At 41.8% G+C, this 14,593-nt stretch overlaps 7 protein-coding genes across 7 annotated transcripts; 5 read left to right on the top strand and 2 right to left on the bottom strand.

Annotated features, from left to right (window-relative positions):
• Positions 1-119: 119 nt before the first annotated feature.
• V1516DRAFT_669087 (enolase C-terminal domain-like protein) lies at positions 120-2,017 on the top strand. The gene is made up of 3 exons (XM_066921121.1): positions 120-533; positions 586-1,355; positions 1,399-2,017. The coding sequence occupies exons 1-3, from the start codon at positions 480-482 to the stop codon at positions 1,934-1,936; spliced, it is 1,362 nt and encodes a 453-aa protein (XP_066780173.1). The 5' UTR covers positions 120-479; the 3' UTR covers positions 1,937-2,017.
• On the top strand, positions 2,018-3,473 carry V1516DRAFT_669086 (uncharacterized protein). The gene has a single exon (XM_066921120.1). The coding sequence runs from the start codon at positions 2,180-2,182 to the stop codon at positions 3,161-3,163; it is 984 nt and encodes a 327-aa protein (XP_066780172.1). The 5' UTR covers positions 2,018-2,179; the 3' UTR covers positions 3,164-3,473.
• Positions 3,474-3,913: 440 nt separating this feature from the next.
• Positions 3,914-5,556, top strand: V1516DRAFT_662057 (fungal-specific transcription factor domain-containing protein; the record flags this gene model as incomplete). Its single annotated transcript, XM_066920416.1, has 2 exons — positions 3,914-3,963; positions 4,026-5,556. The coding sequence occupies 2 exons, from the start codon at positions 3,914-3,916 to the stop codon at positions 5,554-5,556; spliced, it is 1,581 nt and encodes a 526-aa protein (XP_066780171.1).
• A 1,856-nt stretch (positions 5,557-7,412) lies between these two features.
• On the bottom strand, positions 7,413-9,784 carry V1516DRAFT_645877 (major facilitator superfamily domain-containing protein). The gene is made up of 3 exons (XM_066920182.1): positions 9,570-9,784; positions 9,383-9,503; positions 7,413-9,323 (listed from the first exon to the last, which is right to left on the bottom strand). The coding sequence occupies exons 1-3, from the start codon at positions 9,622-9,624 to the stop codon at positions 7,778-7,780; spliced, it is 1,722 nt and encodes a 573-aa protein (XP_066780170.1). The 5' UTR covers positions 9,625-9,784; the 3' UTR covers positions 7,413-7,777.
• Positions 9,785-10,733: 949 nt separating this feature from the next.
• On the top strand, positions 10,734-12,028 carry V1516DRAFT_669078 (uncharacterized protein). Its single transcript, XM_066921119.1, has 3 exons — positions 10,734-10,825; positions 10,870-10,921; positions 10,970-12,028. Exons 1-3 carry the CDS (start codon positions 10,817-10,819, stop codon positions 11,866-11,868), a joined length of 960 nt encoding a protein of 319 aa, XP_066780169.1. The 5' UTR covers positions 10,734-10,816; the 3' UTR covers positions 11,869-12,028.
• V1516DRAFT_669075 (uncharacterized protein) lies at positions 11,789-12,652 on the bottom strand. The gene is made up of 2 exons (XM_066921118.1): positions 12,074-12,652; positions 11,789-12,019 (listed from the first exon to the last, which is right to left on the bottom strand). Exons 1-2 carry the CDS (start codon positions 12,389-12,391, stop codon positions 11,915-11,917), a joined length of 423 nt encoding a protein of 140 aa, XP_066780168.1. The 5' UTR covers positions 12,392-12,652; the 3' UTR covers positions 11,789-11,914.
• Positions 12,490-14,418, top strand: V1516DRAFT_709888 (uncharacterized protein). The gene is made up of 2 exons (XM_066924227.1): positions 12,490-12,780; positions 12,829-14,418. Exons 1-2 carry the CDS (start codon positions 12,592-12,594, stop codon positions 14,224-14,226), a joined length of 1,587 nt encoding a protein of 528 aa, XP_066780167.1. The 5' UTR covers positions 12,490-12,591; the 3' UTR covers positions 14,227-14,418.
• The last annotated feature ends 175 nt before the right edge of the window (positions 14,419-14,593 follow it).

The raw sequence follows: 14,593 nt of genomic DNA, 5'->3' as shown, positions 1-14,593 counted from the left end.
AGTGCTAGTTACGATATTAAAAAGTGCCTGTCAATCGTAACATACTCTTGATTTTAGTCTATTTTCACCAATTGAAAGTATAATAAGCTTATTCACAGATCTGATTTTTGAAAAAATACGCAATCAGGTTGCAATGAATGTTCAAATCTACTTAAATAATTAGAGTCGACTCGGACCAAGCTCCAGGTCCATGCTTTGATCTGAGCTGATATTTCACGTTATATCAATACTTTACTAAAATTGCGCTACATTAGCTCTCGTCGCCATATTTGAATTCTTCAAATTATTTAATTATTCATCTTCCCTCCAGATTAGATTCATCTCTTTACTATATTCTGATATTTTTTTGTCCCCCTCACCGACCTTACGTTCTAATTGATCACCCCCACAAGTTTGCGGCTGGCCTCGAAGCTATATAATGGTCCTTGTCCGAAGTAAATCAATTGTTCACGTAATTAACGGAAATATTCGGAAAAAAAATGGATCCAACTCTTGTAATCTCTAGCTTCGAGGTTAAGGATGTGCGATTTCCGGTAGGTGTCTATAACGGAGAGGTTTATGTAAGATCGATGTTGACCGCACTAGACATCGCTGGATAAGACCGGATCCGACGCAATGAACGAGAATGGTGATTATTCATCCGCATACGTGATTTTGAGGACGAATACCGAATTTTCAGGGCATGGTATGACATTCACAATTGGACGCGGAAACGATATTGTCACATTAGCCATCCAGAACGTGGCACACCGATTGGTCGGTAAAACTCTGACTAGCTTGGTTTCTGATATGGGCCAGACCTGGAGGTATCTGGTTGGTGATTCTCAGCTGCGGTGGATTGGACCCGAAAAAGGAGTTATTCATCTTGGCTTGGCTGCAGTGGTTAATGCGGTCTGGGATTTGTGGGCCAAAGTGGTTGGAAAACCTGTTTGGCAGATCGTCGCTGACTTCACACCAGAAGAATTTGTAAGATGTATTGATTTCAGATATATCACGGATGCTTTAACACCAAACGAAGCATTGGAAATTCTTCATGCAGCTGAACAAGGCAAGCAGGAGCGTATCAACAATGCCAAAAATGACAAGGCTGTCCAGGCGTATACTACATCGGCCGGATGGTTGGGATATGGAGATGAGAAAATGAAATCTTTGCTGTCTGATACGCTTGCAGAAGGATATCATCATTTCAAGCTTAAAGTTGGCGGAAGTGTGGTTGAAGACCGTCGACGTTTGAAAATTGCCCGCGAGGTCTTGGGATTTGATCAAGGAAATGTCTTGATGGTCGATGCGAACCAAGTCTGGTCGGTTCCAGAGGCGATTGAGTATATGAAGCAGCTTGCGGAATTTAAGCCATGGTACGTCTACTGCTGAGCAATTGGAGGCTTTATTAACAATCAGGTTTATTGAGGAGCCAACTTCGCCAGACGATATAGTCGGTCATCTGGCGATCAAGAAGGCACTGGAGCCCTACGGGATAAAGGTGGCTACTGGAGAAATGTGTCACAACCGAACAATGTTTAAACAATTTTTGCAGCTCGGAGCGATTGACATTTGTCAGATTGATTCGTGCCGACTAGGCGGAGTGAATGAAGTTCTTTCAGTGCTGTTACTTGCAAAGAAGTTCAATACTCCAGTGGTCCCTCATTCCGGTGGCGTAGGACTACCAGAGTATACTCAGCACCTCTCTACCATAGATTACATTTGTGTGTCTGGTAAACGGAGTCTCCTCGAGTACATCGATACGCTTCATGACCAATTCAAAACTCCAACGCAAATCAAGGATGGCTTTTTTGTGACACCAACAGTGCCTGGATACTCGGTTGAAATGAAACCTTCTACTTGGAACGTATACGAGTATCCAAGTGGATCGTTCTGGACAAGTCCCCTGGCTAGTGAGATCGTTGCTGTTAATTACAAGGTCGGTTCGTCAGTATAAGCAAGACTTGGCACGTGATGTCCATATTATATTAATTGATCGATATTAAGTAAACAGTGAAGTAAACAATAACAATAGCCATGTAATATTACATTAAAGATGAATATATTGTTTATCCGTGTCTGATGCAAGGGAATTTTGCAATTGTGTACATCTCTCCTAATCGGCTAAGCTGAATATGATAAATAGCTATGACTTGAACGATCCCAGGATATTGTTCTGGGTTACTTAAGTTTGAATAACATGGACAAAGGCAAGTTATCGGTATCGTTATTGCACTTGAAATCATGTCAAATTAAATTTCATTACTTTATTTCTAAGTGGACGATTGGAGGAGTTGTACGACTGAAAGAGATGTGGAAAGCAGGGTGCATATTTGGCGAAATAATGAAGCTGTTGATGTCGAAACTTTGGAGAACCAAATTCATTTCGCGACAAAATGCTTATACTGGATATTATGATCATGATGCTGGACATCAAGTGAGCAGATTAAATGGAATTGCAGCTGAACAGGCTGAGGTTAAACCGGCCAAGAATATTGAAGATCAAATTCCAAATGCAATTAGCGATACACCAGGTTACACTATTCTGGCAACTGTGCAAATTACACACCCATGCGAACCTGAAATTATTCCAATGACCATACACATATCGTCCAATATAGTCAAACACATCCAACTCTGTATCACACAGGTGATGGTGGTTACTTATACACTACCAGACTATTTTGCGATAGGATATGTTCGAGTCCCGGTCAGGTACCAAATTTTTCATGTTGGATATAGTTTCGACGATTTGAATAGGCGTAGCGATTATGGTTGTTGCATGTATGATTTAAACTGTCAACATCAGTCGTTGTTTGAAATTGATACGTGTCGGCAAGAGTGTTCAGAGCTAATCTACCCGGATTTATCAGAACATTCGGATGTACAAGATGAACCATTCTTTCATTCGTATTTGTATCAACCGTGCGAATCGTCTTCATTGCATCCGCCGATAAACTCAGTATATTCGGACTTTACTTCCATAGAAGCCTATGCTGACCATCTTTTATCCAAGTCATTACTGGATTCGTTATCCGACGACTCTTTAGAATTAGGGTCGGATCCAGATAATGTTTCCGATTCAGGATATTTTGGGGGCGACGAGAATTCTGATTCGGAACTGGAATTCAAGACTTTTGTAAATCACCCAGATTACTTTGCCGAATTGAATTGTGGATCTTGACTATAGGCCCAGTGGCATACGGGAAGACAACAAGCATTAACCGCGGTAGCTAGCTTTGTATGCCGGCCGAGTACATGCCGCGGGTAGGTTTATATCAAGACTTAAGATTTACATGTTTTAAATATAAATCTACTTTACAATTTTAGGAAGAAATAGGCGTAGACGCGAAATAAATATGAAAAACGTTGATGAATAAGAATTATAATTACATAATTTCATTCCTTCTAGGTACTTAGTACAAGATCTCCATGCTATGTGGCTACTTGTGACCCGGTTCTTCTATATTATATACATGTGAGTTTTATAAGGCAAGTTATCTATATGAATATATAGATATATAATAAATATTTACATCATTGTCCATTGAAATTTGAACGATTGCCGACAATAAAATAACTCATGTATACGGCCAACAGTCAGTTCTGCGGCGTACCCCGCATTCGATACCAGTTTCCCCGGATTATCGTTACTCCTACTATTCTTCATTTTTAAAATATAATCAAAGTATTTAATACAATATCATAATTTAAAACAATATATTAATATCACACTGCGATGGTCGACTTTGAACATACACGGAAACCAATCGCTAGTTCTGGTCGGCAGAAGCGCAGACGGCAAAATCATGGAAGTGGGGCCTGGTAAAGTAGACGCGGCGACGAAGCAAACGTGGAAAGCAAAACTAACAAGCTCTAGTTTGGCATGTAAGAACCAGAGAATTATTTGTGTGGGTTCGCCGCCATGCGAAGAATGCCTGGCGAGGAATATGCCATGCGTGACGCCGGATGGGCCGCATGCGAGTGAACTGCTGTAGGTGTCTTGATCGCTCTAGCAGCAGATGAGCTGGAAATAACATTTGCAGGACCGAGACAAGTTCTTTCGATGAGTACGATTGCACAAAGTTACTTGATTCAATATTCGGTGATACACACGAGACAGCACAAGTAGTGGGCGACCTATGTACTCCACCACTATCTGCGGAAACGATCGCGGTCGAGGATAGTTCGGTGGTCGACTGCGGATTTTTTGGGATCGGGTTTGCGAATTGCTGGCGGATGCTACGGACGTACGAGCTGGAGATAAATAGTATATTTCCGATGTTTAGTGTATACGAGCTGCAGAATAAGCTGGAAGATTTGGGCACGCTATATCGCTCGCGTGGATCCGTGTCGAGTGCACCGGAGCGGGACCTAGTGTTGATGAAGCTTGCGATATCTTGTTCTGCGGCGGTTTCGGATTCACTGACGGATACAATTATGGCTATGTACGAAGACTGTCGGCGGAAGATGGAACCGAAAATCGTATCAGGTCAGCCGGATTTATACATCGTGCTATGTTTATGGTTTATGACCCTATACGAATTAAATCGGGAACAAGAGTCACAAGCGTATAGATTGCTAGGATTTGCGAGCGTGCTAGTGACGGAACTTGGATTACATAGCCGTGAAAGACTGTCGCGGTTGTTTCCTGTACGCGAGCAGGCGGACCGTTGTCGCATGATTTTTTGGTGTATCTACGTGCTTGATCGCCGGCTGGCGCAAAGTACAAACAAACCGTATATTTTACGAGATGAAAATATTGAGCAGCAACTTCCTCAGTGTCCAGATCTGATCAATGAGGATGAGAGGCAGAGATATCTTCACATGTCAGCAATGGTTGAATATACGCGTTTGGCCGCTAAAGTGTGGACACTAGCGTCATCGCTAGTTGGATCGACGACAGATGAGTTAAGTATCAATGTGAGGATCGATGCAGTCGATGAATTGGGCAGTTCGATAGATCAGTGGAAACAGGAGCTACCTATAGAGCTGCAATTTGGAGACCCGTTTGCGTTTTCGTCAACATTCTCAGTCAAGCTGCCGCTCTATCTAAGGTTGAATCACAATTATCTTGTCGCAACCCTAAATCGGCCATTTTTATACGCATTTTCGCAGAATCTTTCGTTTGCGATTCGTGCGGTTGACGTCAGCTTAGATTCTATCCGACTGTTATGGAAACTACATTTCGAGTACTCAAGATACTTAAGTTCGCCGGTGCAATATCATTACTTTTTTATTTCTGCACTGGGTGTGCTAGTCACCGGGATCGTGCACGCTCCGGTTTTGATAGTCCAATTGTCACAGAATGAATGGTCGCTTGCGTTGGATCTGCTGAAACTTTTGTCGCCACAGTCGAAAATCGCTAAACGCCTGCTACGGACAGTGAACAACTTGAAAGCGTCGATCTCACCAGACTTCGAGGACTTACAAACTCCAGGGTCACTTGACATTCCGCAGCTCGCTACAGACCTCAATGATTTATATAATAAGCTGACAGGCCATTCGAAGACGATCGATTATGAATTGAAGCTAAGTCGGCACTCTAATTCTATTGTGCCGTTTGGGAGGTATTGATTGACTAGTTGAGAATTTGAATGCAATGGCTAATGGATATCCAACATTTGGTATTTTATCATCTTGTATTTTTAACGTTTTACAACACTGATATAAATTCCAATTGCTTTTTTTCTTGGACCGCAAATGCGGATTATACTATATCGTCTCGAGACAAAATGTTGAGTGTAACAGAGATTTTAGCCTTGTGGAAGAACTATTGGATCTTAATTGACTAAAAGTTGTGCTAAAGCTAAATTCATTAAACCCTTCATTTATATCAGTTGGAAGTTTTAAAATTGAAGTGTTCAATCTGAGTCTTGAAAGTTGGACTTGCTATCGGGCACATAATTCGTACTGATTCACTACTGAATACCAGTTTCTCACGACAGTCATTCTTCGTTGTCTTCATCTATCAACAATAATCAGTCTACAAGATCAAATGCTCTATATCTTTCTGGCCATTGATTGCCCCCCCCGGAAAACAAGATAGACGCCAGCTTTCCTCCACTACAGCTCTCTAGAGTTGCTTATCGTGACATGCTTCCCGAAGATCACGAGAATGGTTTTCATACCGATTTGACCGCCATTGAACGATTATTACAGCGCGCAAAATCGAGATTTTCATTACACTAATAATATTGTTTTCTGGATAGTTACTCTATTTCGATCCATGATAGGATGGAGATATGTTATGCAGTTGTGTCGAACTTCGATGCAGTTATTTCAGAAGCCAATAGGCACAAAATAATCAAATTTTCTCAAATGACATTTGTTGTGCATAGAGATAAGAATCAGTGAAGAGCCTTTAACAGTTAAACTTATATCTTACATTGGATTAGCTTAACCGTAAAAGCTCAATGATATAGATGACATCGTAAGGTTATCCAAGTGCTATCATCATGAGGTCAATCTCTGTAATTGATTTTAGCTTCTGCCCTTGCAGCCTCTCTTTGAGCTTTCCAAGCTTATCAATACATGATGCATAATTATGTATGTTTTCAATGGCAAGGACCTGAATTGGTTATAGCTAGTCTTATAGTCAGTATTGTAATGATGAATCTCCGCAATTTTCTGACCTTCTTTCAGCTAGCATGTGGTATAAGAAGAAAGAGCAAATATATCTAGTGCATCCTTAGATGCCGATTGATATCATTTTAGATTGCATTATGGTCTACGAAAGATTGAAGCAGCTGAATGCTCTGGAGAAAAGTAAAATGCAATTGCTCTTGGACAATGTTACAAGCTGCTGAGGACTATAGTAAAGCAAGGCAAATTGATATTAAAGCAATTGGGTAGTCAAAATCAAAATATTCAAATTGACGGCCAGGAGACATCTAGTGTTCCCTCTGAACTATTTGCGTCAGAATAATTGTATCTTTATAAGGAGAAGAAGGAACAAGGAGAAAGTTTGCTCAATGGACTTAAAAATATCTCTGATACGCGGTTAGAGATTTCATGGTGTCACTAGCTCAAGACATTCATTCCACCAAGATTTTGTAAACTGGAGGTGAATGTTCTAAGATGTGCAGTTTATTGCAGATTCCTGATCAGGTTATATAGGCGCTCTTTCAATCTGCTCATGATTAATTACGGCATTCGTTTATTATGACATATGATCCCAAATCTTGTGACTAGGTCACTTCACAATGATCTTATAAAATTATTAGTCAATGGGTAAAGAATAAAAATTAACCCAAATATTGGAGAGAATTGAAGAATTCAATTGTAATGGAAGATAAGTGAGTCTCAGCTTTATGAAACCAAGTCACTGGAGAGCAATACTTTCTTATATTATTTCTTCTCATCCCAGATCAGAACCTCTTGAAATTACGAGATTTATCCTATCCTCTTGATGTTAAAACTTACAGAACTATTTAATAATGAAATCATTGATTATTAATAACCTATGCAACATTTGTCGTCACCACCCCATTCACTCACCAATACAACATACATATCAAACGTCAAATTTCCAAGCAATGACGGTTGACGCTCTGCAGAGTCAAATTAAAAACTCACAAATCCACAACATGTAAAGAAAATATGAACCTGCATCCGTAAAAATAACACCGTAACCAAATCTAATTGAATCATCATTTATGAAGATGAGATAAAAATAATAATAAATGATCAACTGACATAAAAAAAATCAATTGATATATAAAAGAAAACCCCTGTATCAAATCATCGCAGACACGGATGATGTATTGTAATAAATGTAATTGTAAATGTCATTAATTTAAATAGCGTCAGCCTCAACAACAATCTCTTCTTCGGCTTCCTGTTCAGTGATGATATGTTCGTGAGGAGTAATATGTTTCTCTTCCGCCTCGGCAGCCAAACGACGGGACTTCAAGTTCTCGTAACGAATAACAAACAACGCCAAACAAGCAGCAAGAATCGAACCAGGAAGTGTGATAGCGAATGCTTTGCGGTAACAGTCAAGACCATACTCACAGACTTGACCGACCTGGGAGCCGAATCGCCGAACAGTCGTGTTCGTAAACTCATCATAATAAGAATATGAAGTCTCACCGTAATAAGGCGAAGTTTCATTGAAGGACTGAGTTGGCGAGTACATGTACTGAGTTTCGTCGATGAAGTAGCTGTTACCGTCGTAGATGGCTCCAAATGCGAAAGCAAAAATATCAGAACCAGCAACGGTTGCAACAGTAAGGTATCCATAGTTCTCGGAGAAACGTTTGAGGCCGAAAATCTCCGAAATAATGGACGCGTAGGATCCGAACAAGGCACCATAGGCAGCACCGTTGCAGACTGAAATGAACCACATAAAACGCGACGAGGTAATGGTCAACCCACCGATCTGGGCAAACATGAACAGAATCGATGACGCAAGAATGACCCACATACGCTGGTAACCATTTTTCTTGAGCTTGTCGGCGGTAAAACCAGCAATAATTCTGCCAATGAACGAAAAGGACGATACGAGGGAAACCTGGATAGCCTGGTTCTTCTGCAAGTCTGCGGGTGAAATGAACGGATTACGGTACGTGAACAAGGCACGAAGAACGTAACCAGCAGACAAAATATACATGAGGCCGCAGCCAGAAAGAAGACCGTGGATAGAAAAATGAGTCCAGAACCGCCAGTCGCGGAAAAGAGCCCACCCATGAATATCAATCTCGTCAGTTCCTTCGGGAAGAACAACCTCATCGACCATAGATGCGTTCTCGTCATCCGCAGACGCAACTGACGAACCTAAGTCTTGCTCAAACTCAGAAATGGACTGGTAGTTCTTTTCAGCAATTTTTTCAGTTGAGGAGGAGGAAGAGAGAGTTGTCATGCTAGGTTGCAGAAGGCCCTCCGTCTCGATGGAAGCAATGCTCTCCGGTGCTACTGCAACTTCAGTGTCCAAAATCTTGTCGACAGGAATATGTCGGACAAACGGCACACCAAGGAAAACAAGACCCGAGGCCAAAAGAGGAAGCATAAGCATAAAACGACCGGTGTCACCGGGGAACGCAGCGTTGCCAATTTGAGAAAAGAAAAGAGCGGAAAGGCCATATCCAGCTACAGGAATTGACGTTGCAGTACCACGCCGATTCGGGAAATTTACAGCGGCACATTTGACACAGGCATGGTAAGCAAAAGTATTTCCAGACGAAGCAACAATCATGAAAATACCAACAAAGGCAACTGAGCGGAGTTCAGAGACAAAAGCATAACGCATCATCATGTATCCGAAAAGAATCAAGCAACCGCCGATCAAAATAGGGATGTGAGGAGGTTTTTTATCGATAACAATTCCAGCAGGCGGACCGGAACTATTCGGTTAGACGTCTGTAAACAAATATGAAATAGATCCAGAATGATTTCAACTTACAAGTAAACACCAACAGAGCCAAGAGTTGCAATCACGGACGACTCAGTCGCGGTGAACCCAAGCCGAGCAGCAAGCTGCGGTCCGTAAGCGGAGTAGACATAATGACTTCCGGATCCGAGCGCTGGATCAGTTAGTATTTAATCAGAATACTATCGAAAAGGAGGAATTCAGGGATTCAAAAACATACAAACCCAAAAGTCCGCAATAATGGAAACGTATCGTGCAGTCCGTCTGTCAAACATCGTGAACAGGTAAAGAGAGGAAACGGCAGAATACAGAACACGTCTGTTCGTAAATCTGCGTGTAGTATGTAATATACTATTATATATAATATACTATTATGTATAATAATAATAATATTCTATATATACAATATATATACAATATACTATGCGAAATACGAATTCCAATACAAATTTAGAAGAGAAGAGGAGAAATGGCCATTATCGGGACTCCGAACTGCCCTGCGCAGACCCTATCATCGTAAACACAAGGTGTTTGTATTACCGGCCTACAACGCGAATACGAGCAGATAGCACTGCTATTCAACACGGCTTGATATACGGCGTAAAGTGCTCTGAAGTAGACGTATACACCACTTCATTTGACACCGTTGAGAACTTTGTGCTGACACGTGCGACAGGAGGATTGCGGTCCGAAGAGCCGTGCTTCTGTGCCACTGTCACGTGAATTCACTTGGAGGTAGTTGACGGGGTGGGCAGTAAGAGGAAGTGAGGTAGTGATTAGCTAAGCTTCAGTTAGAATTGAAATTAATTAATAATTGCTGAGAATCGTTCGGAGTTCAGGCGAGTTAAGATTTAATCGAAGCATATCCGCTAAGAATATTTATTTGTCTAATTCGTGCACCTCAAAGATTACTAATGGTACTGATACCGGAATTTCTTTATTGGACTTCTACGTTATGTATGTCACAGCGAGAGCGACAAAAAGAGTGAATGTTCTACTATATGGATACAATAATGAGAAATGGGGGTACGCTACAGTTTATCTAATACTTATAATTCAAACAAGCCAACAAGAAATAACTTTCCTTTGGACGAAAGCTTGTTCTCTTGAACGAATTCCTATTGAAACACCTAAGGCTCTTGCAACTTTCCATAGTTATTTGCTCCACGCACTTAGTCTTATTGCAAAATCGCTACCTTCTTCTGTATTCAACGAAATTTCCATGTCGTTTACATGAAATGTTACATATCAACCAGAAGCTGTTGATCGCAGTAATGTAACAGAATATTCACGTGATACATCACATGATTACACTTGAATGTGCGCTCTAATGAAACTACCAGCCGAAGCTGATATTATTTCAATACGAACAAATCAAGCGACTGCTTTTAATCAATTGGGTGGTTCCCTGACATCGCATCATTTTAATTGCATAATTGCATAATTGCGACTCACTAATCTGCAGTAATGAGTAAAGTAAGTGCTCCCGACTCACACAATGATGATATCTGACAAGCCAGCGTTCGAGTCGAGATCAGCAGGTTGCCGCTCCTACGATTCCTCATTCAGAAGGTTTGTAATGATTCGGGACAAACATCACAATAGAACTAAATTATCTAGAAACAAAGTACCGTCAGAAATGCAAAGATCTAAAGAAACGGATATCAGAAGTCGAAGAAAGCAACAATCTGTTGATTCTAAGGCTTGCCCGGTCGAAGCGAGGAGTCCAGCGAATGCGACTTGAACGGGCGTTTCTGCTGGAGAAATTGGAAGAACGTACATTTTTCAAAGTTGATGACTCAGAAGGAAGTCCTTCGCCGCCTGCATCGCCAGTACGAAGCCATAAGCGAGTTGCACTTCGCGGCGGCGAATCGGACGGATCCGTGTCGCCAATGTTGGAGGAGCATACGACGGGTGGTTTCACGGCGATCGCGAGCAGTGGAAACAATACTTCAACGCCTTCTGCAGCAAAGTCCAAATTACTGGTTAACCAGGCAGGTCAAGTCTCCACTCCAGGTACTTCATCTAAGCGGAAACATACGCCTCGGGACCCTCATGCTCCAAGGCGGCCGCAGAATGCATACATAATTTTCTGCGACTTGGAGAAAGAACGGGTGCGCAATCAACTCATCGACTCGCAGGGAAAAGATAATTTTGACTTGACCAAGGCTATGGCCGAGGCATGGCGGGATCTGGGTGACGACGGACGCAAACGGTATTATCAACTCTACGACGCGGAAAAGGCTAGGTATAATCGCGAAATGGAGGCGTACGTTCCTCCTGGCAGTGTTTTACCAGTTACAGCTTCTTCGCCTTTGCGGGATGAAAAGGATATTATAATGGACGCAGACATTGAAGACTCTTACATTGAGGATGCAGACGAGGAAAATGATAAAATTGATCTTGAAGGACCGAAAAACACAAATGGCAATGGGAATGGCAACCGTCAAGATGAGGACGAAGAAATGGATGATGCCTCGTTTGGTCGTGGCGGATTCACAGCTGTGAATCGAAGGTGATTCCATATTCTGGACTTTATTTTGTAGTTTATTATTTCACATTATATCAATCGTCCGGGCGAGTGTCTTCGTAGACTATCCGCATAGTTTCTTCCAGCGCGCTTAACTCCACTTCTAAGATTTCAGCCCAATTCTGTATATCTCCTGCTTCCTATACCCTATCAGCTCCACAGATCAACAACTTATATGACACAAAAGATTATACCTTTAATATTGTAGTTGCCTTATCTGCAGTCTCATTCCACCGTGTAGTTTCCTTTGTCAACAAAGCAGTCTGAATTCGCACTTGTTTTGACTGCGTAGAAATCGTCTCCGCGCTAGAGTGGATCGATGATATTCGTGTCCGGAGATCATTGTCGACATATTGAGTCAGACCTTGCAAGTCACGATAAAATTGTCTGCGCAGATCAGCGGGCAGTTTCGGGATGCGAAGAGGGGCTGCAGAACTAGATATGGAAACTGAGGCAGAGGTAGAAGTAGATGTTCTTCGGGTCGTCTTCGTCTGCGGAATTGATCGTGACATTTCCGCAATATTGTTCAGACGAAAACACGGCTAAAAATTTAAAATGGTGTAATTTTATCTCTCCAACTCTCGTCGAAATAATCGACATAACAGAACTCATCTCAATTAGAATTGGGTTAATCCTGAAGTCCCAACTGAATTTTTGGTTTCATGTGCTCCAGGAATTTTGTAACTGATATTATGATAGTGAATATAACAGCATGATCGACATAATGAGACTAAAAACTCTATGCCGTTATTCATATGAAAAGGGGATTCGATGCCATTCATGGAGGCTGTTCAGCAGTAATGCCTTGAACAGACAAGAGAATCGACCGAATCACGACTGGAATATTGGCGGCATGGTCAACGTCCGCTCGTCTATTGCTCGACGAGGGACAAAATTTGAGGTAAATGAATGCTTATAAAGATAAACAACAGTAGGATTAAACATTCAGCATTACACTATTCAGCCACATGTTTTAGAACGAGCGCGGGCTGTGATTCCAAACCTACAGGATCCAACCGATTCTCAGATCTCTCTGATGAAAGAGCTCGACAATCGGTACTCGGTCATTCAGACATCGCCGCAAGGAACTGGCAAATCAACCGCGATTACTTTGTTTACGCTATCTGAGCCAAAACGTAACCGTGCAATTCCAAGTGTCACCTCGTTGATCGTTGTGCCATCGAAGCAAGTTGCGAAGATGTATTTTGAACTGCATAGACGGATTCTCGGATTCGATAGAGGCGATCCGAAATTACACTCCATTGTCCAAGCGCTATATCGAGGACCCGAAGCTCAAAGGCAGATTGAGCTGCTCCGTCAATATAGAAATCCGAGTATTGTCATTGCGACGCCAGGAATATTATTGGAACTTCTTGCGGACGAATCTACACGAGCCTCTGTCAATTTCGAGTTTCTTGAACTAATTGTAGTAGATGAGGCGGATCTGCAACTCAAGCTTCGCTCGCTTCCTCACCCTCCGCACTCAAAATCAGGACAGCGGAGTCTAAATAGTTTAAAACCACCGCGGAATCCCAAGCTATCTCGAAGTCAGATATCGGCTTTGAATAGATACCACGTCACCAAAGTACTAGCGTATTTAACGAAGTTGCAGAAAAGGTCACGGCACGTCTATAGCATCGATAGCGAACCCTGTAGAACTGTTGTCATTTCAAGTAATGTCGCCTTGGGTGGGCGGCTTGACTCAGTTGTGTCTGCGTTAGGATGGTTTGCTGATAATTTGACTGTCAAGCGTCGGCTCGCCGCGCAGTCGGATCAGTTTACAGCTGCGGGAGCAGACACTAAGATCATTTCAGTGTCCACTACTGGGTTTTTGGATCGGTGGAAGGCGAATCTAGATTCATATTCACCTAGCCAAGTTGCTTCCAAGATTACAGAATATGATAAATCCAAGGAAAACACAATCTCTCCAGAGATTATAGACCAGCTCGCATTATATGAGTCTCCTGCTGATGATAAATCTACAGGATTGATTATAATCGGGGACATGGTTTCAAAACCGAGTTTGATCGCTGAGCTTGAATCCCGGGGATTCAAAATTGCGTTAATTGACAATTTTGATGGATTCACGTTGTCTGACTCCGTGTATGGCACGATATCTGCGACTGCGATGTTCTCAAAAGTTTCTACAGGCCGTCGTCCAAATTTCCTTATCGCTTCCGCCCAGACAGTGCAAGGCATGTGTTTTCCAGGCTTGAAGAGAATATATGTTCTTGGTCAAGCTGCTGCGAATGCGTTTACGGGTACTAAACCTCTTGCGGATTTGTGTCGAACGATCTCAGAGGGGAATGACTGGGATTCTAGAGCGCTGATTCAAATAGTTGTATAGTATTGTATATATGTGTATATTATGTTGAACTAATAAATCTCTGCAAAATTGGCTTGAATTAGTACTCTCGTTAGATGAGTCAACCAGAGGTCTCGTCATGACCACTGAAACCTGCATGTAGTTGCCAGGATGACACGATTTTTAACTTTTGCGTCAAACTCAAGATGAACTAGAATGTCTATTGTACTAGTGGAACTGCATAATTGAAGTCCCTCAAGATAGAATGACGTAATTTGCTGTATAGCCAAATATAGCCCAGTGTACTGAGATAGAATGGAAAATAAACTTGAAAGGATAGTTGAAATGAATCATTATTCAGATTAAAACGAGTGTTTGAGAAACGAAGAGGATTTTGCTTAAAGGAGGA

Source organism: Lipomyces oligophaga, assembly GCF_038497815.1.
Source record: "Lipomyces oligophaga strain CBS 7107 unplaced genomic scaffold V1516scaffold_1, whole genome shotgun sequence".
Lineage (NCBI taxonomy): Eukaryota > Fungi > Ascomycota > Lipomycetes > Lipomycetales > Lipomycetaceae > Lipomyces > [Lipomyces] oligophaga.
Note: the sequence above shows the minus strand (reverse complement) of the source record. Positions and strands in the feature narration are given on the sequence as shown.

Coding starts and splice junctions, on each gene's coding strand:
- V1516DRAFT_669086 (XM_066921120.1), top strand. CDS start 2,180: ATGGACAAAGGCAAGTTATCGGTATCGTTATTGCACTTGAAATCATGT.
- V1516DRAFT_709888 (XM_066924227.1), top strand. CDS start 12,592: ATGATCGACATAATGAGACTAAAAACTCTATGCCGTTATTCATATGAA. Junction 12,781..12,828: donor GACGAGGGACAAAATTTGAG/GTAAATGAATGC, acceptor TTAAACATTCAG/CATTACACTATTCAGCCACA.
- V1516DRAFT_669075 (XM_066921118.1), bottom strand. CDS start 12,391: ATGTCACGATCAATTCCGCAGACGAAGACGACCCGAAGAACATCTACT. Junction 12,020..12,073: donor AGGCAACTACAATATTAAAG/GTATAATCTTTT, acceptor GATAGGGTATAG/GAAGCAGGAGATATACAGAA.
- V1516DRAFT_669078 (XM_066921119.1), top strand. Junction 10,922..10,969: donor TACGATTCCTCATTCAGAAG/GTTTGTAATGAT, acceptor TAAATTATCTAG/AAACAAAGTACCGTCAGAAA.
- V1516DRAFT_645877 (XM_066920182.1), bottom strand. CDS start 9,624: ATGTTTGACAGACGGACTGCACGATACGTTTCCATTATTGCGGACTTT. Junction 9,504..9,569: donor TATTGCGGACTTTTGGGTTT/GTATGTTTTTGA, acceptor TAACTGATCCAG/CGCTCGGATCCGGAAGTCAT. Junction 9,324..9,382: donor GGCTCTGTTGGTGTTTACTT/GTAAGTTGAAAT, acceptor CTAACCGAATAG/TTCCGGTCCGCCTGCTGGAA.
- V1516DRAFT_669087 (XM_066921121.1), top strand. CDS start 480: ATGGATCCAACTCTTGTAATCTCTAGCTTCGAGGTTAAGGATGTGCGA. Junction 534..585: donor TTAAGGATGTGCGATTTCCG/GTAGGTGTCTAT, acceptor TGACCGCACTAG/ACATCGCTGGATAAGACCGG. Junction 1,356..1,398: donor CTTGCGGAATTTAAGCCATG/GTACGTCTACTG, acceptor ATTAACAATCAG/GTTTATTGAGGAGCCAACTT.